Source organism: Lolium rigidum, chromosome 3 (genome assembly GCF_022539505.1).
Source record: "Lolium rigidum isolate FL_2022 chromosome 3, APGP_CSIRO_Lrig_0.1, whole genome shotgun sequence".
Classification (NCBI taxonomy): Eukaryota; Viridiplantae; Streptophyta; class Magnoliopsida; order Poales; family Poaceae; genus Lolium; species Lolium rigidum.
This window is the reverse complement of record NC_061510.1, coordinates 406,288,096-406,310,273: the sequence shown is the minus strand read 5'-3', so window position 1 is coordinate 406,310,273 and position 22,178 is coordinate 406,288,096. Positions and strand designations below refer to the sequence as shown.

Here is a 22,178-nt window from a genome sequence, read left to right as displayed (position 1 = left end):
TGATCGGACGTCTCCGATGGGCCGAGATGCGATTTGCCCGGAAAGCAGATAAGAATCATGAAGCGATAGCGCTGGCGCCGACGCAGAGAGAGACACGCTCCCCATGCCCATGGCGATGGCCACCGCCCTCTCCACCTCCCTCCCGCACCTCCAGCCTCGCCCCTGCCGCCTCCCCTCCTCTCCCGCCACCGCAGTCTCCCTCTACACCCGTGCCGTCCGGAGGCGGGAGCCTCCTACCCGCCTCGCGGCCGTCGCGTCGGCCTCCGAGCTCCTCGACTCCACCAACGGCGCCGTTACCGCGCCGTCGACCGGCACGGCGTCGGGGCAGCAGCAGTATGGGCGGGAGTACTTCCCATTGGCCGCCGTCGTCGGTCAGGTGAGGAGGAGATTTTCTTCCACCCCCTCCTGCTGCCATCTGCTAAGAGACACACACAGTTTACACTATTTACTACCATGACAGTATGATTTAATAATCACAGCAATGCTCTGTGAGGCTAAAGAAAACAAAGACAATCACTTGCAAGATAGAGTTTACTTTTTTCACCCATTGCATTGAGGTATCACCGTGACTTGGTTTCTAGTTCTAATAACTAGTGAATTTCCTGGCTTGGCTTGACAGGATTCAATTAAAACTGCTTTGCTTCTTGGGGCAATCGACCGTGAGGTTGGAGGCATTGCCATTTCCGGGAAGCGCGGCACGGCAAAGACGGTGATGGCTCGCGGCTTGCATGCCATGCTTCCGCCCATCGAAGTGGTTGTGGGCTCAATTTCAAATGCTGATCCCAACAATCCAGAAGAGTAATGTCCCTACAATGCAATATCTAGTAGTAATACTTTTGATATTCAGCTTATTCTTATTTCTTATATGTTTTGTTAGCTTACTTGCTTAAGTTCCTGCTATGGCAGATGGGAGGAACATTTAGCTGGCCAAGTGCAATATGATGCTGATGGCAATGTCAAATCTGAGATTATTAAAGCACCTTTTGTGCAGGTATAGCATGCTCACTTATTATTCTACTGTCCTCCCAAATCATTGTTTGTTTCATAATGCCGTAGGTTTCCCTTTGACAGATTCCACTTGGTGTCACAGAGGATAGGCTCATTGGATCTGTTGATGTCGAAGCATCTGTGAGATCAGGAACTACCGTGTTTCAGCCTGGTCTTCTCGCTGAAGCGCATAGAGGTGTTCTTTATGTTGATGAGATAAATCTTTTGGATGAGGGCATAAGCAATCTGCTTCTCAATGTCCTGACGGAGGGAGTTAATATTGTGGAAAGAGAGGGTATTAGCTTCCGTCATCCGTGCAAACCACTTTTGATTGCTACTTACAACCCGGAGGAAGGATCTGTACGTGAACACTTACTCGATCGTATTGCAATTAATTTAAGGTACTTTAGAATTCAAATCTTGCTTGCTTATTCTCTGTCTATTACCAAGTCCCTAGTTTGTTCACTGTCATACTGTTTATTGTTGCAGTGCGGACCTTCCATTAAATTTTGATGACCGCGTGGCAGCTGTCAATATTGCAACCCAATTTCAAGAGTCTAGCAAAGATGTTTTTAAGATGGTGGAAGAAGAAACCGAGGTTGCAAAAACTCAGGTACTACTGGAAAACTGAATTACTGACACCTATTGCTAACAAAGGTTACATCATACCTGCCTTATCAAACCAGAGTAGGGTGCAGAATCTATCATTTTTTTTCTGGTTTATTTCGTATTTCGTACAAATACATTTCAAGAGCACTGTATATTCAATCATTCAGACACGATGTTGCAAGTTGCAACTAAGTAAATGGAATTGTATGGAAAGAATGGGGAAAAAATTGTACTGAAAAAGTAGCATAATTTATACTGTGAATACATTGGAAGTCCTAGATGTCTTTAATTCTGAAATTGAAGGACAAATCTCTCAGTTAACTACACATTGCTGAGTAAACAAGCCAGACACATATTAAGCAGAAAGCACATAGGATGCATTTAATCTGGATTGTTCATCCAGCTGATTATACTTTCATAGTTAAAGCACATAGATCCACCTCATATTAGTACTTGCAGTATATCCAATATTTATCATCTGTCTTGCATTGAAAATTGAATGAATAGGTCAAGAACTAATTATATCTACTGGTCATATGACAATAGTAGTTTGAGCTGAAATTTGTGTCATATAGTGCCCATCTCACAATGGTAATCATGGTTACACAGATAATTTTGGCAAGAGAGTATTTGAGGGATGTTGCTATCAGCACAGAGCAGCTCAAGTATCTAGTCACGGAAGCTATACGCGGTGGGTGTCAGGTTAGTTGACTTGTTGAATCTTGATGTTCTTCCAGCCAGTGGGTTGCTGAGATCTGTTGGTATTAGCTATGTGTAGTGAGGATCTGGAATTTAAAGCCTGCATCATCTTAAAAAAAAAACTGCAGTATCCTTGTTAAGTTATGCGCTCTGTATACATGCATTCTAATTATGACATGTGGCTAAAAACTGCATTTTGCTGATGATTTTTCCTTGCAAGCATGTTCCTTTATAAGACCTGTATATGTAGACAGGTGAATTAGGATCTGTCTCTGTTAGTTTGGCATTGCTGTTTTCGTACTTCAAGCCTGGTGTTTGTAAAAGCAATTTTGTTTTTTTGTTTTGCATAGTACCGGTAGCTGCAGATAGCAGTGTACATTTTTAACCAGAATTTGCTAGCCTAGTACTTGTGATACCATTTTTAGTGATGCATTCCTTCTTTAGTTTGGCATCATTATTCAAAGTCTTGGCAGATGTTTTCTCCATATATGTGCATCAAATGTAACTGGATAGAACATTTTCAAGTGCTCCAAACAATAGTTTTTGGCAACAAAGCCAAGGTCACTGTTTTTTTTCCATGCCTTAGCTAAAGTTGCAACATGTCAATTTGTTTTTCCTCTTGTGGTCAACTTGTTATCTGTCGTAAGTCGTAACCACTTATGTCATTCTACTGGTGTTAATTGTAAACCCTGAAGTCAATGTGGCCTACTGGCCTTACCATACTATACCTGCCTGATGTCCATCAATCGTCTTGTTTTATTTTTTACAACGACATTGACTGTTGAGGCAGTTATGCCAAGTTATTGAGATTGGTAGTGAGTTGGAAAGTTGAAATGGATGTGTTCTTATATTTAGACACAAGTTCCTGAGTGTTACCACTTGTTGCAGGGGCACAGAGCTGAGCTGTATGCTGCTCGAGTGGCTAAATGTCTTGCTGCTATGGAAGGACGTGAAAAAGTTTACGTGGATGACCTCAAGAAAGCTGTTAAGTATTTTTATGCCTGTGAATTCTTCATTCTGCAATGAAGCAAGACACCCTGTGTAATTTCGATTGATTGTTTTCTTCATTTCTTTACTTGACTAATAAAATTTAGTATACCTGCTTGTTAAGAATAAATTGTACAGTAGCAAGGCTAATCTAGTGCTCACATAACTCTTATTTTTTCTTTTGATATGCAATTTCTGTTTGCATTTTATGCCAAAATTTTGAAGTTTGATTCAGTTCATATTTGACACACATAGCACCTTCTTGCAGGTAGAGCTAGTTATTCTACCACGTTCGATCATATCTGATAACCCACAGGAGGAGCAAAACCAGCCACCTCCACCCCCACCTCCACAACCTCCACAAAATCAAGATTCTGCAGAAGACCAAGATGAGAAGGAGGAAGATGAGGAGAAGGAGGAGGAAAAGGAGGTTGATTATTATGATTAAGAAACCCATACATGCCTTATTCATTTGTTTTCTCTTAGTTCATTATTGCCTTATTTTCTAACAGGACGATGACGAAGAAAACGAACAACAGGATGACCAGATACCTGAGGAGTTTATTTTTGATGCTGAAGGTGGACTAGTAGATGATAAGCTCCTTTTCTTTGCTCAGCAAGCACAGAGAAAAAAAGGAAAGGCTGGACGAGCAAAAAATGTCATATTCTCAGAAGACAGGGGCCGATACATAAAGCCTATGCTTCCGAAGGTCTCGACTTTACCTCGTCAACTTTGCAACTTGAACACTTGATTGTTTGAACAGTCCTGGGATCCATGCCCGTTTTTGTTTCCCTGTTCAAACTGAACAGTGCCTAAGCACTTCTTATGTTGGTCGATGTTTTAGCACTTGTTCTTTGCTTTAGCACTCGTTACATTTTGCATTCCTCTGATGCTTTTCGCTGTGTTACTTAACCTCTTAGGATTATACCAGACACCTATACTGCATTGTTCCTTTGCATATTACTCCTACCTTATTGCTTGATGCCCTTTGTCATCAAATAGGCTCCTCATCTAATCAGTTGATTTTGTAGTAGGGTCAAGTAAGGAGATTAGCTGTAGATGCGACACTTCGAGCAGCCGCACCATACCAAAAACTGCGGAGAGAGAAAAATATTGACAAGACAAGAAAAGTTTTTGTTGAAAAGACTGACATGAGAGCCAAAAGAATGGCTCGAAAAGCAGGTGCTCTGGTATGTCTCTCTCGCTGCATATTTGCTTGTGCAGTTTCTTGGAAATCTGTAGGTTATGTTGTTCATATTTTACGCAACTCTGAGAACCAACCTGAGGTTGGGTGGTTAGGAGGATGGTTGTACCCCAGCCCACCAGAGTTCAAACCCCAGGTTTGACCTCTGTGTGTCTCATAAAGGCGGAATATTCATTCAGTGGGAGGCGACGTTCCCGTCGACAGCGAGGCGCCTGTGGTGACTTCGTTAATTTCAAGATCCAATCTGCCGCTCACTATTTCGGAGGTGCTCATAGGGTAGGGTGTGCGTGTGTGCGTTCATAGGGGTGAGTGTATGCGCGTGTATGTGAGCGCCTACATTTGTACTATGTTTCTCAAATTTTTTTTTTTTACGCAACTCGCCTAGTAGTATCATATTATCTACATATCTGCCCAGTGAAATGAACTTTCCAGTCACACGACTCCACAGATGTCATTGAACTTACTTTTTGACAGGTCATATTTGTTGTGGACGCTAGTGGCAGCATGGCGCTGAATCGCATGCAGAATGCCAAAGGTGCGGCATTGAAGTTGCTTGCAGAAAGCTACACAAGCAGAGATCAGGTACCACTGAAACGTAAAAATTATTGTCGTTCTTCCCTTTGAAATAATTTTGTTTTATGGTTATGTAGATAGACCTTATCTTTCATTTTGGCATCCATCCATCTCAGGTTTCAATCATACCCTTCCGTGGAGATTATGCTGAGGTTCTACTTCCACCATCGAGATCCATAGCAATGGCCCGAAAACGTCTTGAAAAACTTCCATGTGGTGGCGGTTCTCCTTTAGCTCATGGCCTCAGTACAGTAAGAAGGGAAAATTAAGCACCGTGTTGAATTGTGGTATAGTGCCAGGGTATCTGTAATCTGGATAACATTGTGGTTTCTCCTTGAAGGCTGTCAGAGTGGGGTTGAATGCTGAAAAGAGTGGTGATGTTGGACGCATCATGATTGTTGCAATCACTGATGGAAGAGCTAACGTATCACTGAAGAAATCCAATGACCCAGAAGCTGCTGCTGCTTCAGATGCACCAAGACCTTCTAATCAGGAATTAAAGGTACAACCCGTATCATGACATCAAACAATGTAGTGTGATATGAAAAGTACCCATTTTCGATGATAGAAGCCTTTGGCCATCATTTTGAATTTTCTTGCTGTGCTCAAACGATGTTTCTGGATTTGCTTTCTCTTGCAAGGATGAGATTCTCGAGGTGTCTGCCAAAATATACAAGGCAGGAATGTCACTTCTGGTCATTGATACCGAGAACAAGTTTGTATCCACGGGATTTGCCAAGGAGATCGCAAGGGTTGCCCAAGGTATTACCGGCATGACATCAATCATCATAAATAACTGCACTGATCTTGTGATGATTTTTCTACAAGTTTTCATGGCAATATATGAGTCGAATCTGAGAGGAAATAACCTTTTTGTCACTTAAAGAGATGTATCTGACATTTGCATCCCTAAGCACCATACTCCATTTTTTTTTCTGCATACTTCCGATGAAGACAATATACTTTCCATGCTTTGCCAGGGAAATATTACTACCTGCCAAATGCTTCGGATGCGGTAATCTCTGCCGCCACCAAGACAGCTCTCGCCGACCTGAAGGGTTAGTGAGTTGGGAGCATTGGCGCCCACCTGTTGTTTCTACCATCCAATATCTGTGGTGAAGCTTCTTCGTTTGTGAAGTAATTTGTGCAGCAGTGTTCATTCTCTCTGTAACCCTGGGACATTTCGGCTCTTATATAACCCAATTTTGCTGTAGTTTTTTCTTTTCTTCTTTTTTTTTGAGCATAACATCGTGTAAAGATCGGGAATTCTCCTGCTGATTCTCAAATAATTGGCCCTGTAAATCGGTTGATGTTATATTGAAGGCAGAAATGTGCTGCCATTGAGTAGTGGAAGTCTAAGAAATAATTATCCTAAAATCATGCCAAGAAAATTACACATTTTTTTTTGAGAAAGAGAAAATTACACATGACAGAACGTGGTTGAGTTGTCACGTTTTTCCTTGCGATGGGTGGTCGAATGGGTACAATAGATGACGACAGCCCAGGCCCAGGCCCAGGCCCAGGCCCATGCCTTTGCGGCGCCACTATGGCCCCACCTGTCAGCCTCCAGTGCTGCTATCATTATGGCGCGAACCGCTGCGGTGGCGGGAGACGAAAGAGAGAGATTTTTATCAGGTCCGATTAAAGAAAGAAGAAACTGACAAGACCCGCCCCCTCTCGCGCCGGCGGCGCCCCTCCTGTCCTCTCGCGCCGGCGCCCAGCCGCCGACTACCCGCCACCATGTCGACCTGCGCCTACCACTCGCCGCGCTTCTCCGAGGTAAGCGCCCTCCTCTCTCTCTCTCTCTCTCTCTCTCTCTCTCTCTCTCTCTCTCTCTCTCTCTCTCTCTCTCTCTCTCGGGAGGGGAGGGATGGGGATGCCATCGGCGTGAGATGTGGACTGTGGGGATGCGCCCTTCTCTAACACCCATCCGTGTTTCTTCGACTTCTTCAGGATAATGCTTGGCTTCCGCAGTGGCTTCAGCCGCATCGGCAGCAGACGGCCGGTGAGCACCCAAGAGACAGCGCCGGCGTTTCGTCGCCGCCTTGTGAGGTGCTATTTCTTGTCTTACTTGTGCGCCGATTGGTTGGAACCTCCTACTAGTCTCTGATTTATCCTGTTTTGATTCCCAATTCCCGTAAGAACCTTGTACTTCCGTTTAGCATGTAATGGAAAGGAGGAAAAACAGGTCAGCATTTTTTTTTATTTTTGCCCAGCCATCCCACCTCATAAACAATAGCCCAAGCCTATGATAGGTAAATGGTGAGAACCGTCATATGATTGAATTGGATATGAACACAACTGGTTTGTGCATTATATATCTATGTTTGTTCTCAGAGCGCTGCCTGTTCTGCTCTGATGCCTGTGTTTTCTTCATCGAACTGCAGAACTGTGTGTTTATTTGGGACCCTGCACAAGACCAACTGGACTGTCAGAATGCCACGGTAAATGCTGGTGCTTACAGCGGGTTTCGTCTGCATCTGTCGGGGAGTGAGGCTACACCTGCTGCGAGTGCTCCAACCAGCAGAGAGGTAGGCTTATGAGATGCTGTTCCTTTCTTGGGCCACTTAGATTTTTTTTATGCTAAGCGCAGAAGTTATGTCAGGACATAGGTTATTGTTGTTCTGCTAGATAATAAATCAGGAGATGGTACTACGCCTGGATGCTGCATTGCTGATTCAATCCAACATAACACTTATTATTTTGTGGGTCTCTCCTTTGCCCTGAGATTCATTTTTCGTTCAAGGGATGCACACTTGTACAGTCTACTTATTTTTGTTCTGCCTGTAATCTTCCGTTTACTAGGAAAATAAGAAAATCGTAGGTTAAGTATGTCATTTTCATCTTTCCTACTGTGTATGTTTCATGTAAAATGTGCTTCTGATTTTAATTGGGTTATAAAATTTGCGCATATGTTGTTTGATTATCAATCACCCTGGTGGATTGCGCTATTAGTGAATATGTTATTGTAGAACCAAACACCTGCTTGTAACAGTCAGAATATTTGCCTCTTCGTCTGCAGCACAGAAAAATTCTTTTTCTTTTCTTGTGCTGTTGTAACCCAAATTGTATATTTTCCCTCCAGGCGCTGCCTTTCTCTTTGCACCTTTCTTCAGAAAGTGCAGCACAGCTGTCCTCAGTTCAAGCCGATGTTAGCCCTCGGATTTTAAATTCTGGTACATCGAAAGGACCATTAAAGGGCTCTTATGTTGCCGGCCAAGCACAAGAGGTCAAAGCTGTGGATGAGGCTAAATGCCCCAAGGATGATAAGCTACCAGAAGTCTGTAGAGTGGCTAGGAAGGATATCACTAAACCGGTTGGTGCGAGAAGGCATCAACCATCTGGCGGGAAGGTTGATGTTCAGAAGCTCCGGAATGCAGATGCTAATGATGCAGTTGAGCTATCTATTGCTGCCTCTGAGGCTATGGTTATTGCAGAGATGTTACTTAATGATTGCCAGCCTGATAAGCTGACTGCAGCTGCCCTCGAAGCTGCTTTGCGTGTAAAGGAAGCTCGGAAACAGTGTTTTCTTGAGGAGACAGAACATGACTGTGGATCCTTTGAAAATGGTCTGGATGAGAGTGACTGGCTTGCAGAATTGGATGAGGTCGAAATGCTTGATGCATTTGAAGATGTAGGCCTGTCAACTGTTCAAGCAGCCTGTTCATCTCAAGACCGCGACACAACTGATCTGAAACAGCTCATGTCTCCTAGTTGTGCCCCACGTGATCTAGAAGCACACAACTTAGACATTTGTTCCTCCGGAGAGCAAAATAGAAAATGGCATAGCCAAGATGCTAGTACCAATGATCATGTAGCTGATTCTCTGGCAAATAATAACTCAGCTGGTACACTACTGAAAGAATCAACTTCAGGATGTGATTCTGCGAAGCAAATAGCTCTAGATGAAGCAATCTCATGCTCAAGAAATAAGGAAACTGCTTTCCAGATGTTGACGCAAAACAACCATGTCACTCCAGTAAGAGGTCAACATATCATTAAGGTAACTTTGTTGCCAATACATTTTGGTATAATTGACTTAACTAATCCTATGTCTACCCCATTCAGCACTCTTCATCTACCTAATTTCGATGTAAAACTTTATTCCAGGAAGGTGGAAGAACTGAAGAAGCGGCAAAGGTTATTGGTGGTACAAGGAAACATATAAGAACTAGCTTCATCTCTGAGTCAATGGATAGCATTTATGAGTGCTCTCCTGCACCTAGAGCGATATCCACAGAAATGGTCGCGTCTTCAAGAGCATCTTTCCCCCAAGACACTCAAGGTTTCTATGGAGAGAATCAAAGTGCAGATTCAGGCTATGAAGTAGTATGTTCAAGCTTACCACTTGAGGATCCTCTCTGTTCATTTGTTCCATGCAGCATATCTTGCAATGAAGTTTCCGCTAGTCAAGCTCCTGAATGCAAACAGAGGAACGGGGAGGAGAGAGAACCAATACGTTCAAAGGAATCTCTGGAGAAAGACCTAGATGTAGAAGCCACTCCGTCTTCTGTGCCATTAGATAAGGTACCAGAATCTAATGCACGGAGGCGCAGAATATACAGTTCACTCAGGCCTTTTAGCATGATAGGACCTATATCGAACATATCGGGAGGTAGTGCGACTCGTAATGATGTTAATGTAGCAGTTTGTCAGAAGGAGAGATGCGCGCCAGTAATCTTAAATAAGAAGATACAGCGTGTGCAAGCTTCTAATCAATTCACAGAAAACAATGCTGAAGCTGGAAGCTCGAAAGATTTTTCTTTGGCTCAGAAGAAGTCATCTTGTGCTCAGGATGATAATGGACATCAATCCCCAACGTATTTGAAAGCTGTCAAACAAGGCCTTAAAAGAAAAGGTCCCGAATTGCTTAATGCTAAACTTAGTACTAGACAAACCAAGAGCAGAAGGGTTAAATCTCGATTCAGTTGTAAGTTCTGGTTTATGATCTTTTATGTTAGAGATGTGCTTTATATCTTGAGTAATACATGCACAATACTTGCATACTTTCGGTGAGCCTCACTTTTGCATCTTTGCAGGGTCTGAGAGCAGAATTGCTGACATGCGGGAGCCCAGGGAAAACATTTTCAAAAAAGAAACCATATTTCATGGGCTAGAGTTTTTGTTGACTGGATTTCAAAGTCATAAGGAAAAAGAGGTTGAGTCTGTAATACGAAAGTTTGGAGGCTGTGTTATTTCTAAAGTGCCACCCTGTCCATTTGATAAAAAAACCAAGCTTGCAGAGCTTGTGAGGTGGAAGCCTCCCATAGTTCTTTCCCCTAAAAAGGTTATTTATCCCATTTCATTTTTGTTCTTTAGGTACCATCTATCGTTCATTATGTATCCCCTTAGTTTTAGTATATGTCGTAGGAACAACGAGCGTAGGCTCACATTTAAAATTGCACATTCATTTTGACCAAATCGAACTTGTTTCTGATGGATGTTTGTTGCAACAGGTATCGACAGCTAAGTTCTTATATGGTTGTGCTACCGATTGCTGGATTTTGAATCCTAATTGGCTTTTTGATTCTCTTCAAGCAGATGTCCTGTTGCCAGCAGGAAAGTAAGGCACTGACACCTATCCTGTGAAAATGGAATTATAAATTTTATCATATGTTTGCTCACGAAAGCTTGAGTTTTGCATATCTTTCTTGAAGTAATGAAGAGGAAATTACCAAATACTCACAAAGTATTTATGCATTTTGATATCTGTGAAAAGCTCAGATGAAGCTTTCTCAATTTGATGCCAAGCTATTCTATTCTATGAAAGATATTTCACATTTGATGGGCTAAATTATATGAACTTAATGCCAAACATCATAGGCTACCTAAGAATTTTCTCTTGAAAGGTTATCTAACACTGACACAATTACTTAGCTTAATATTCATACTGTAATTCCGAAGACTTCACATACAAAACATGTAAAGTCGATGTAGGTGCCTTTAGGCCAGTATATTGTCCATGTATATGAGGTTTCTTTGTAAGAAATCCTAGCCGATCAGTTCTGGTCTCAAACATAGTCAAGGCACTTTTGCTTTGAAGATTGTTTGTCCTAGATTTGTTTTCAGCAACTAAAAGTTGAGCAAGCAATTTTTTCTTTGTTGTCCATATTAAATAGGTTTAGATACTTTGTTCCTTAATGCTCAACTTTTGATATGCCTTTTTGCTAGGTATTTCATTCGACAAAGGCATACAATGAAGGAAAGTTCAACATTTGGCCAGCCACTTCACCTAAGAAGTAATAAGTTGGTATTTCGTGGTGTAGGATTCTTGATCCATGGAAAAATCAGCTTCTGTTCGAAATTTTCCAACATTATCAAGGTATGTTGCAAGACTGGTCAGAAAACATGATGCATGACCTAATCAAGCAGTAATAGCGAGTTTCCTTATTTCTACGACATGTCCCTTATATTATATTTTGTGCTTCACAGCATGGAGGTGGCCAAGTTTTTGTATCTCTTCAAGGATTAATACAAAGCTTGAAGGATAAAAGTTCTACACATGGAATCATTCTTGTTTCAAATGAGGCGAGTGCATCACGCCATCTAAGCCATTGTGGGCTGGAACATGATATAAAAACAGCGGTTAGTTGATTTTTAAATACTATAAAACTTCCATTCCAGATATAAGAGGTGTATGAATATAAAACAACTGCACATATGTATTTCAATGATTGAATTCCTATTTTATGTAAAGAGAGAGAAGTAACTTGTCACGACATATCATTTCTAGTGCGTCTAATTCTTCTTTATGTCTCTTGAAGCCAGCAAGCTGGATCATAGGCAGTCTATTTTCTGGGAAACTGATTCCCCTGAAGAAAGACCGCTGCGCTTCATTCCGCCGGATTAAGATGCCATCATTCCAACAGAACCATGCGTTTGACATGAGTCAAGAAATATAAGAATCCAGATCTGTTGCACAGCACTGTGGTCTCTTCCTATGAGAACCTTGAATAGTTCCTCTGAAGAAATGCCTGGCCTTAAGCACATTCCTTACCATGATCCTCTATTTGCCAACAGAGTTCCAATTGCATGTTCCTATCACAGATTTGGATTTGTCCATAGCGCACGCGCTAAGGCTGACACCTGATGCCTTTGCAATTACAGATAGGTGTCTGACGCTGCAGCACCTGTAATGTTGATATGGTGTACAGCTGTCTATTTTTCAAGTAGACCAAGGGCACGCTAAGCATCCATCTTTTATCCACATTGCTCATTTTATTGAGGGCGAGTGTTTTCATTTCTTGAAGATGATGATATTCACTGGAGACTGCATAGTGCATACAGCTTACAAATCGGCATCTGGGCAGAATTATAGTCCAGAACAAGCGAGGACATGCGTCTGCAGATGGGAGTCCCAGACTCAAGTGTATATCAACAGGGGAAAGAGATTGCTCATATCAAGATGCGTCTGTATTTTTAACAATCCTTTTTTTAGTGAATGAGAATGCTTGTTGTATTTTTAAGAATGCTTGTTGTTGTTGTTGTTGTTGTTGTTGCTGCTGCTGTAAGCTGTAAATACAAATATTAGAAAATATATACAAAAGCGTCGCTGATTTAGTTCTTTTACTTTACCAGGTTACTGTTCTGTTACATATATTATTGACCTTGTCAGTTTATTTGATGGAAGAACATACGCTAGGACGGTTCACCAGATAGCCTCAAACAATATTTGCATTGAAGACAGTCTACATGCCTGCATTTCTAAGAATGTCTGCTGATGGGATATGGTGTTTTGACTCATAGGTCTAGATGCACCTATTATGAAAAAAATATTTTAAAATGTTCAAAAAATTTGAAATAAAATCCTGAGTGTGCATTCTCACATTCTATGTTAACTCACAAAGGTTTGGCATGATTTTTTTTATGTGCACTATGTAAAAAAGATGTCTCGTTAAAAGCTATTTTGGAGTGTCGAAAATTGTTTTTTTACACTGGCCACAAAAAATAATATTTTTCTGTGAAACTTGGTGCGCGAACATAAAATGTCTGGATGTACACCCTGATATTTTTTCCAGAATTTTTAAACATTTTAAAATAAGATTTTGAATAGTGGGTGCATATACCTATGAGCCAAAGTAGATTTCCCTCTTTGATGTAATCTTTTTTTACTGTGTTCCTGGCACATGCAGAATTTATGACACGTCTGGAATCAGAAAATCAGGAATATGTAGAGTCATGGAGCACATAATAACGCAATCCGTCGTAGTCTAGGTGGTTAGGATACTCGGCTCTCACCCGAGAGACCCGGGTTCAAGTCCCGGCGACGGAATTTTTTGCACGGCAGATTTTTTTACGTGTTCATTATTTCGGGAGAAAAACGTGCGAGAATTGAACACATCATTTTCTCCACACACAGGAGATTGAGAGAAAACAAAAAACAAACGCTCGCAGCCGGCAGGACGCAAATGCTGTTAGCTTTTGGACGTTGATGCAATGGTTGGTTTCGATGATCGATGTGGATCCATGATGACGCTGTGGAATAAGACGCGCGCGCGGTGTGTTTGCACTTTGCAGGCAGGGCTCTTTTGGTGGGAGAAGCCGCAAAGGGTGAGGCGGCAAGCATAATTGCGTTCGCACGGGCTACCAGGTAGTAGAGCATATACACTCATTACTAATCGACCTCACCTCCATGCCATCATGTGTGTTAGCCATGGGTACTACAAACAGATAGAAAACACACTCTCCATTTCATCTCTATTGGTTTTGTCCATGCGTGGACTCACGCCGTCCCAACTAATTTCTATCAATTAATGCTTGAGTTCTAGCGCACCGTGTCTCTTTTTACTAAACTACGTACATAAGACAGGAAGTTTCAATCTCTCTCAAGATTTGCAAGATCTATAATTATCTACCGATGAGAGCACATATATCCGTCGATCTATTTATTGTTTTTGATCCGAGTCCGCCCATTTGCGATTTGAATCCACAGTCCGGTGTATCTCCATTCGAATTCAAAACCAATCAATATCTGCTCCTATCCAAATCCAAAAGAAATATATGGTAAATGATATGGCATGAGAAAAATCCGATTCAACCCGATCCATTTGCATGCCTTATCTCTCTCCCCCCATAGTCCCTCCTCTCTTAGGCACGTTTCGTAGCACCCGAACTCTTACTTCATCGTAGCACGATTCATGTCTTCCGCCACCGAATCAAGATCGCTGGCGAACGAATCGACATACGTTATGGAGTCAAACTTGTCCCATTCACTCTCGCCACCACGAACATTGAGCTGTAGCTCGCCGCTGCCGCCAGGACATCTCTCTTTGCCTGAAATAGCTCTCGGACGAACAAATCGATCCTGCCTCGGCAACTAGAGCTTGCAAATGTAGGAATCGACCCCGATGCCGCCCCTTCTCGGTCTCGCAACCGAAGCCACAAGCTCGCCGCGGCCGCTCCTACCGTCCGTCAGCCACGTGGTCCCCGCTGCCGCGCACGACCTCCACAATGAGAATGAGGCTCCCGTTCATGGTGTCTGGATACGACCCATCCTCCGTTCGCTTTGTCTGGCAGAAAAAAAGGATAGAAAAGACAAACCGAACCAGGCCTTTTTCAGCCTAGCAAAGGCCACATTTCCCTGCCTCGTACGTCCTATTGGACTCAATCCGGCCTAAATGGGCTCACAACCCACCTTTCTACCGCACGGAGCTGACCGAATGAGTTTCTACTCCTTGCTTTAGTCGATGGAGCCTAGCTAGAGCGAAATTGATGGATATTGAGAAAATCACTATAGAGCTAGTGTCAATCTGCTCAACTTACCTACACTACTTTGTGAGAGGTTGAAATGTTTCACTTGCGATTTTAGTGACATGTACAAATCTACGAGTCCAGTTCCACGAAAAACACTCCATTCGGCCCAAAATGTAAGAAGTACTTGATTTGTTCCTAGTCTTGGGTGCACAAAGTTGACTATGGTTTAAATTATAAATGTCTTAAAATTAGTATGAAGACATATGAAACAAGAATATTCCACAAAGTAAATAAAACGATATATTATTGATATACTCAAAGAAAGAAGCTAAGAGCATCTCCAGTCGCGTCCCCCAAACCGCGCCGGATCGAGCGTTTGGGGGACGTGTTCTGTTCGTGCCGCGTTTGGGGGACGTCGCTCCCCAGCCGCGTCCCCCAAACGCCGCCCCAATCAGAAATTTAAATAGATGCATTCAAAAGAGATCGTTCCCGCCGATTCGTCGCGATCAGAGTAGCGGCGATCGATCAAAGTACTGGGCGCGATCATATTACAGACCGGTGGTGCATGCAAATTAGAAGAAGGGGTTGGGCGACAGCGTCGTATCCTGAGTCGACGCAGGCCCGTCGAGCACGATGACCTCGTCGCGATCTGCCTGTTGCTCATGGTGCGTCTGCTCCGTCGCGGACGCGGAGGCCGACGCAGGTGTAGCAGTAGAAGACGCGTCAGCCTGCTGTTGCTGCGCGGCCGCTGCCGCCGATGCCGCTGCCAGGGCCGCCGCGTCCGCCGCCGCCATTTTGGCTTCGATGTCGTCGAGGATCTGGCCTTTGAAGAAGTTGTGCGCCGCTCGCGTCCGGGGAGACATTCCCTCTGTCGACGTTCTCAGCAGGGACATGTCGTCCCTGCGTTTCTTGAGCTCCAGCTTCTCCTCTTGCCTCTTGAGCAGCTCGGCACACCTTTGGTCGGCCTTCTTGTCGCGGGAGATAAAGGTCGAGGAGACGTCGGCGAGGCATTTCGTGATAGACGCCTGCGTCTTCTCAAACGACGTAGCGTCGGCCAAGGCGGCCTTGGCAGCCTTGTTGCCAGTAGGACGCCCTGTCGAAGTTGCCAGCGGCGCGTCCAGATCAATGGCGTCCTTCCCCTTGGACAGCGACAAGCGCGTCAACCGCCATTTCTCATTCATTTTGAGCTTGGCATAGCAATGCATGAGCACAAAAGACTTGTGACCTTCCGAGTTCTTCGAGTACAAATCCATGGCCTTATCAAACTAACCAAAGGAAGCACAATCATTTCATCGAACACAATGTGGGCGCTACGGATTATGGAAGAAAGAGTCGTACCAGTTGGGCGACGTCGGCGCCGCTGTCGCCTCTGGTCTCCATGTCATGATGGAACCCATGGAAGGAGTTCACCGACGCCTGGATGATGGCCCATCGCGTCGACATTGCCTTTTGGCTCCTCTTCATTGTCACTTTGTTGTAGTCGCTGTTGATGAGCTTGCGCTCATCGAACTCGGCCTTGATCCTTGCCCAATACTTCCCGCTTTTTTGGTTGGCGTCGATGATGGGGTCCTGGCTCACCGTCGCCCACGACTCGCACAGACAAAGATCTTCCAGAACCGTCCACTTCGGGCCTCGTGTGCCCGACGCCGCCTTCTTCTTCTTCTTCTTCTTCTTCTTCTTCTTCTTCTTCTTCTTCTTCTTCTTCTTCTTCTTCTTCTTCTTCTTCTTCTTCTTCTTCGTCCTGACGCCGTCCGCGTCTACCTCCACGAGATCATCATCACCGGCACCCTCGTCGTCCTCTTCCTCGCCGCCCTCTTCGTCCTCATCGTCGTCCTCCTCGTCGTCCTCGACCCCGTCCTCTTCCTCGTCGTCCTCCACCTCAACCCCGTCGTCCTCCTCAGCACCGGCGCCGTCGTATTCGAGCGGACCCCTGCGGCCGGCGAAAGGGTCGCCGTCCGCACCGGGTCCTGGCTCGCGCTGCTCGTACGCCGGGGAGTAGAGGTTGTTGGGGTTGAAGCCGCCGTGCGGCAGCGCATCCTGGTAGTGCAGCGACAAGTTAGGCGTCACGCACCCGGGAGTGGCGGAGGGGCCGTCGTTGTAGAAGGCGGCTTGCGACGGAGAGATCGCTCCCGGAACGTACACCGGCATGGACGTACTCCATGGGCTCGCGTTGGTGGCGGTGATACACCCGGCCATTATGTGCTGGTGCTGGCGCGCCGCCTGAGCCTTCTTCTCCAGCTCCGCCGCCCTCCGTCCTTTCCGCTCCGCCGTCGATAGCTTCCGGCGCAGGCAATCTTGCTGCCATTGATCGTCGGTCCATCCTTCAGGCTTCTTCTTCAAAGCCGGCGCCTTCCGCGGCTTCGCGAACGGCGCTGTCGCCCCTTTCGTCCCATTGCCCGGCGGCTTCTTGGCCGCTTTCTTCGCCATCTTTTTGGGGGCTGTCGGCGGCGCCATGTAGAGAGGGTAGCGGCGGCGGGTGGACGGCGGGTGGGAGAAAGAAATCGGCGGGATAGGAGAAATGAATCGGCGGCGGGATATGTTTTGGGAGGCCTGTGCGCGGCGGTATAGGCGCGATTTGGCGGGAGCGGCGGGATTTGGCGGGAATTTTCCCTGTGCCGCTGACGGGTCGGCCCCGCGTCGGTTCGCCTCGCTTTTCGTTGTGTCCGGCGTCCCCGGAGCGTCCCCTGTGGGACGGGGACGGGCTCGGGGCGCCGGACACCGGACACCGTATCGGGCCGCGCCGGACAAAAATGGGCTTTGGGGGACGCGGCTGGAATGCATTTTTGGTCCGGCGCGCCCCAAATCCCTTTGGGGGACGCTTTGGGGGACGCGACTGGAGATGCTCTAATACCACACACACACACTTTTCTCTTTGCCATGGATTGATGAATGGACAGACAGAGACTTACTTGGGTGCATCCAACTAGGTAGCTAGGACTAGCTAAGCTATGTTAGGAGAAGTGGTGCTGCCACGGCATGACATGTACACGAGGCATGAACAAACATTCCTCGCAGGGAAGGAGCTAGGTGTTGTTGTTGTTGCTGCACGCAAGAGAGAGTCAAATGGCGATCCCGGATCCCCGTCACCGCCACAACCGTATCTCCTCCGACCACGACCGCCGGCGGGAGCTAGGTCGGCACCATCGCAGCCGTCCAACCGCCCCCGCCGGGACATCTCTACGACCCTAGCTCGCAGGGCTCGTCCAGGTCCAGCCCTCTATCTCTGACGAGTCAACACGCGGGCCCACCACCAGCCACTCACTCACTCAGTCTCTCTCTAACATTCTCTATCCATCCGTAATTCCACACGCTCTCTCTCTCTCTTTCTCCTCGGAGCTCCGTTTATTTATTCTCTCTCCCGGGGTCATCCCCCATCCCATCCGTCTCTCTCTCTCTCTCTTAGCATCATCGCGTCCATGTCGCTGGAACAGTAGTATACTTCGCAAGCTTACAAGTTACAACACCGCCGCGCGCGGCAATTAACCGCTAGCTAGCTACCTCGGAGGCAGCTAGCTCACCCTCTCTCCTCGACGAGGTGTACGTGAAGAAGCTACCTAGCTAGCCCGATCGAGCGCGCATGTTTCCGGCGGAGGCGTCGTTCGCCGGCGCATCGCGGCAGGGGGAGCTGGCGATGATGCTGCCGCCCTTCTTCATGGGCGGCTCCATGTGGCAGTCGCCGGGTGACGACGCGGCCGCCCTGTTGACCGAGGAGGACGAGGCCGCGGCGACGGCAGCCGCAGAGGCGGCGCACGACCGAGCGGTGGCGGCGACGCGGAACCACCGCGAGGCCGAGAAGCGCCGCCGCGAGCGGATCAAGTCCCACCTCGACCGCCTCCGCGCCGTCCTCGCATGCGACCCCAAGGCAATTCGATTTGTGCTCCCTTCTTTTCTTTAATTTCCCCTAAATTTCTCCACGCTCCATGTTCCATGCGAGTGAATGAAATCAATCTCTAAAGAATTGAATTTTCATCTAGGCAGAATTCTAGATTGCAGTAGCTATATATAGATGCTATCCATATGTGTAGCTAGCTGGTACGGAATGCTCAGCTAATCCTTGTGATTAAAGCTGGTTTCTTTTTGTTTTATTTTAGGGGAAGTAGTAGAATGGAGCCGGCCTCTCCTCTCCTAGTTAGCTATCATCCTATGACAGTGTACTAGCTAGGTTAGCTTAGGGCTGCCTCTTCTTGGCTCGTTCCTCTTCATGATTTGCTTCTTTTGTGCCCTGTACCATGTCTCCTACTCGATCCTCAAAAAAATCCACCTTCGATCTTCTTTCTAATTGTTTGCACACCTGGATCATAAGCTCTAGGGTTCATCCTCCGAGAGATTAAACTGTGCAAACGAGGTTTCTAGATGGATCGTAGTTAGTTAACTCGTGGAGTACATGTGTTTGCAGATCGACAAGGCGTCGCTGCTAGCCAAGGCCGTGGAGAGGGTGCGGGAGCTGAAGCAGCGCATGGCCGGCGTCGTCGGCGAGGCCGCTGGGGCGCCGGTAAGCCACTTGTTCCCGACGGAGCACGATGAGATAGTGGTGCTCGCATCTGGGGGCGTCGGCGGCAACGCGGCGGTGTTCGAGGCCTCGGTCTGCTGCGACGACCGCTCCGACCTCCTTCCTGAGCTCATCGACACGTTGCGCGCGCTCCGCCTCCGGACGCTCCGCGCCGAGATGGCCACCCTCGGCGGCCGCGTCCGCAACGTGCTCGTCCTCGCGCGCGACGCCGGGCAAGATGACGACTACTCCATCTCCTCCGAAGACGGCGGCGCCGGCTTCCTCAAGGAAGCCCTCAGGGCTCTCGTGGAGAGGCACGGGTCGTCCTCCGCCGGCGGCGACCGGCCCAAGAGGAGACGTGTCTCCGACATGAACATGCAAGCGGCAGCCTAGCTAGCTCGATCATACTAGCTAGCTGAGGATTGCATATGGTTATCTCATGCCATGGTACTAGTCCTATATACGTGTTTGTCTCCAAAGTCAATTAGTTTTGTGTGCTAATTAGTTGCTCCATACATTTATGGCTAACTCTCTTGGTGATGCCATTATGCCATGTATAATTAGGAATACATATATTATTACCATTAGGGTTTGCTTGAGCTTTAGCCATGCAAATGTACGTTGCTCCAAAGCCATTGCAAACCCAGCCCCTAAATAACAAAGAGAATTAATGCCACCATATGTGCACAATGCAAAGTTTCACACTTGATTGCCTCTGCTATATACTACTCCCTCCGTCTATAAATAGATGTCTTAATTTTGTCAAAATTTGAATGTATCTAGACCCATATTAGTATCTAGATACATTCAAATTTGTCCTAAGTTGAGACATCCTTTTATAGACGGAGGTTAGTATATACATTGGATAACTAGAAGAAGCCTAGTTCAATTTATGTTCACAAGCAAACAAGCTCGAACAGCAACATCTGCACAAGTCCATTTTTGATCATGCGAGGGCTGCTACCTCTCCATGCATATGCATATGCAATGCAAGACAAGATCAGGTCAGAACAAACAAAGGTATGGTTGCATGCATTCATGTACCAACACATATATGCATGCATACAAAGTCCTGAGATCAAACAAAGATGTTTGTTCCAATGCCTTTGCATTGCAATGTAGCAGCATATGCTTCCTGTCTGTCTGGTCTTGTGAATGAACGTTTGGGACTTGGATTGGATGATCTGGCTAGGCATGTGTATATCTGTTTGAATGGAAGAGAGGAAAGGGAACCAATCAATGATTGCTAGCTCGTGTTGGTGCATGCAGTGCACAGTAGTGGCACTGGCCAGTGTGGCATGGAGTGAGCAAGCTCTCATGACACATGAGTGCATGCATGGACTAGCACTGGTACTACATTGCTGATGCTGCCGCTGCATGCCCTGTCTGGTCTGGGAAAGGCAGGAAGGTGGATGAGCTTTTGTTTCTTGCTGGTTTCCTTTTGTAATCTTGCTCCTCTTTAGCTTTCTCTGGAGAGAGGAGGGAGGGGCAGAGATCTCCCATGTCAGCCTAGCTACTGTGTGCGTGCAGTACGCTGTGCTCTTTGTGGGGACAAAAGGAGGCCATGGTCGTGGATGTGTGTGTAAAAATGTAACTTGCAATGAAGTCATGGCTGTGCTGTGCTTTCTGCCCACACTAGTTAGTTGTTGTGGCTGGCAATGGCATAGCTACTTTGCTAGCTAGCTTGGCCGGTATGCATGTAGATGTAGGCCACATGAATATACACTTTGCACTAGATACCTACACGTACCTAATTATTTGAATCTAGGCCGTGGAGATAATTAAATGTGCTTACTTTTTATATTAGGACAGTATGTAGCTGTGTGTGCAACATTAATAATATTTGGATATGCCAATTCAAATGATAAAAGGGTATTTCATGTGTTATTTATGTGAAAACATGAGAAAATACAGCGTAATTATGTATATAATTACTTCCTATGTGTTGCCTGCCAAAACTCACCGGCGAGCAGTGGTTAAGCAACACGAAGAGCCGGGAGGCTGCCAAGACTGCTGGGTGGGCCCTGGTCCCTCGACGTCGTCCCGCAATGTTCCGGCACACGTCCTGGCGGTTGCAAGGGCGTGCCACCTGACCTATACCTGGTCAGGAAGGTGTTGGATTGCTTCGATTAGTCTCCTGCATCGTAGACACGCAAACATTAAATACGAGCCCGATCGGCTCCCAGGTTGCCCTGTGGATCGGCTCAAAGAGCCGATCGCCCCATGGTTCACGTCGGAATTACGATGACATGGGGCTCCTGCTTGATCAATATAAAGTTAAACCAATCCACGACAGTTTAGGGTTTTCACCGCATAATCGGAACATCCTACGCGTAGTTGAGCCTAATAGACACGAAAGATGATGGAAAACTAACCCTAAAAGAGGCCTAAAAACCAACATTAAGTTAATTCCCGGAACAATCCCTCTTAGAGCTAACAAACCACACCTCTCGTACTACCGGATCGTTCAACCCGTTTGCAAGGCCTAACCATACGGATATTAAACTAATCCTTGAGAAACAAGGAGCAACTATAACAGATTGGATCTACTAAACAACGAACAAGCAAGGTGCTGCCCTTACACCTAGATAGGTATAAGAGCAGCTAGATATCGAGGGCAGCATAGCTAAGCAGATATGTATAAGAAAAACATCAATGCAAGCCCCAAAACATCTACGATAAGTAGTGTTACTCGCCATCAACAACGCTTCAGTACGAGTAATACAAGATAGACGAATAAACGTACGCTGCCTAGATCGCAAGATGCGATCTAGGCAGCATGATGCTTACCCGGAAGAAACCCTCGAAACAAGGGGTGGCGATGCGCCTGGTTTGTGTTTGTTGTGAACGTGATTGTCCTCCTTTCTCGATAACCCTAGATACATATTTATAGTCCAAGGGACTTTCTAATTCGGGCGTGCACCTAACCATGCACG

The 22,178-nt window shown here is 46.0% G+C and overlaps 3 protein-coding genes and 1 non-coding gene across 6 annotated transcripts; all 4 read left to right on the top strand.

Annotated features, from left to right (window-relative positions):
* The first annotated feature begins 94 nt into the window (after positions 1-94).
* On the top strand, positions 95-6,407 carry LOC124704671 (magnesium-chelatase subunit ChlD, chloroplastic). Its single transcript, XM_047236944.1, has 15 exons — positions 95-376; positions 620-798; positions 907-991; positions 1,072-1,388; positions 1,477-1,600; positions 2,206-2,298; positions 3,184-3,279; positions 3,551-3,712; positions 3,795-3,992; positions 4,318-4,473; positions 4,962-5,069; positions 5,177-5,311; positions 5,401-5,562; positions 5,702-5,822; positions 6,041-6,407. Exons 1-15 carry the CDS (start codon positions 104-106, stop codon positions 6,121-6,123), a joined length of 2,292 nt encoding a protein of 763 aa, XP_047092900.1. The 5' UTR covers positions 95-103; the 3' UTR covers positions 6,124-6,407.
* Positions 6,408-6,752: 345 nt separating this feature from the next.
* Positions 6,753-12,629, top strand: LOC124704670. 3 transcript variants are annotated; one of them, XM_047236942.1, is made up of 11 exons: positions 6,753-6,839; positions 7,014-7,112; positions 7,448-7,591; positions 8,146-9,063; positions 9,171-9,990; positions 10,100-10,347; positions 10,517-10,623; positions 11,232-11,382; positions 11,493-11,645; positions 11,825-11,970; positions 12,168-12,629. In XM_047236942.1, exons 1-10 carry the CDS (start codon positions 6,801-6,803, stop codon positions 11,960-11,962), a joined length of 2,817 nt encoding a protein of 938 aa, XP_047092898.1. In that variant the 5' UTR covers positions 6,753-6,800; the 3' UTR covers positions 11,963-11,970; positions 12,168-12,629. The 3 variants fall into 3 exon arrangements, with proteins under 3 accessions (XP_047092898.1, XP_047092897.1, XP_047092899.1); XM_047236941.1 differs by having other exon boundaries at positions 11,825-12,629; XM_047236943.1 differs by lacking the exon at positions 12,168-12,629 and having other exon boundaries at positions 11,829-11,962.
* Positions 12,630-13,259: 630 nt separating this feature from the next.
* TRNAE-CUC lies at positions 13,260-13,332 on the top strand. Its single transcript has one exon. It is a non-coding gene; the product is annotated as a tRNA-Glu (tRNA).
* Positions 13,333-18,142: 4,810 nt separating this feature from the next.
* LOC124701004 (transcription factor bHLH106-like) lies at positions 18,143-19,938 on the top strand. The gene is made up of 2 exons (XM_047233067.1): positions 18,143-18,615; positions 19,150-19,938. Exons 1-2 carry the CDS (start codon positions 18,331-18,333, stop codon positions 19,633-19,635), a joined length of 771 nt encoding a protein of 256 aa, XP_047089023.1. The 5' UTR covers positions 18,143-18,330; the 3' UTR covers positions 19,636-19,938.
* The last annotated feature ends 2,240 nt before the right edge of the window (positions 19,939-22,178 follow it).

Coding starts and splice junctions, on each gene's coding strand:
- LOC124704671 (XM_047236944.1), top strand. CDS start 104: ATGCCCATGGCGATGGCCACCGCCCTCTCCACCTCCCTCCCGCACCTC. Junction 377..619: donor TGGCCGCCGTCGTCGGTCAG/GTGAGGAGGAGA, acceptor TTGGCTTGACAG/GATTCAATTAAAACTGCTTT. Junction 3,713..3,794: donor AGAAGGAGGAGGAAAAGGAG/GTTGATTATTAT, acceptor ATTTTCTAACAG/GACGATGACGAAGAAAACGA.
- LOC124704670 (XM_047236942.1), top strand. CDS start 6,801: ATGTCGACCTGCGCCTACCACTCGCCGCGCTTCTCCGAG. Junction 9,991..10,099: donor GGTTAAATCTCGATTCAGTT/GTAAGTTCTGGT, acceptor GCATCTTTGCAG/GGTCTGAGAGCAGAATTGCT. Junction 10,348..10,516: donor TAGTTCTTTCCCCTAAAAAG/GTTATTTATCCC, acceptor TTGTTGCAACAG/GTATCGACAGCTAAGTTCTT.
- LOC124701004 (XM_047233067.1), top strand. CDS start 18,331: ATGTTTCCGGCGGAGGCGTCGTTCGCCGGCGCATCGCGGCAGGGGGAG. Junction 18,616..19,149: donor TCCTCGCATGCGACCCCAAG/GCAATTCGATTT, acceptor ATGTGTTTGCAG/ATCGACAAGGCGTCGCTGCT.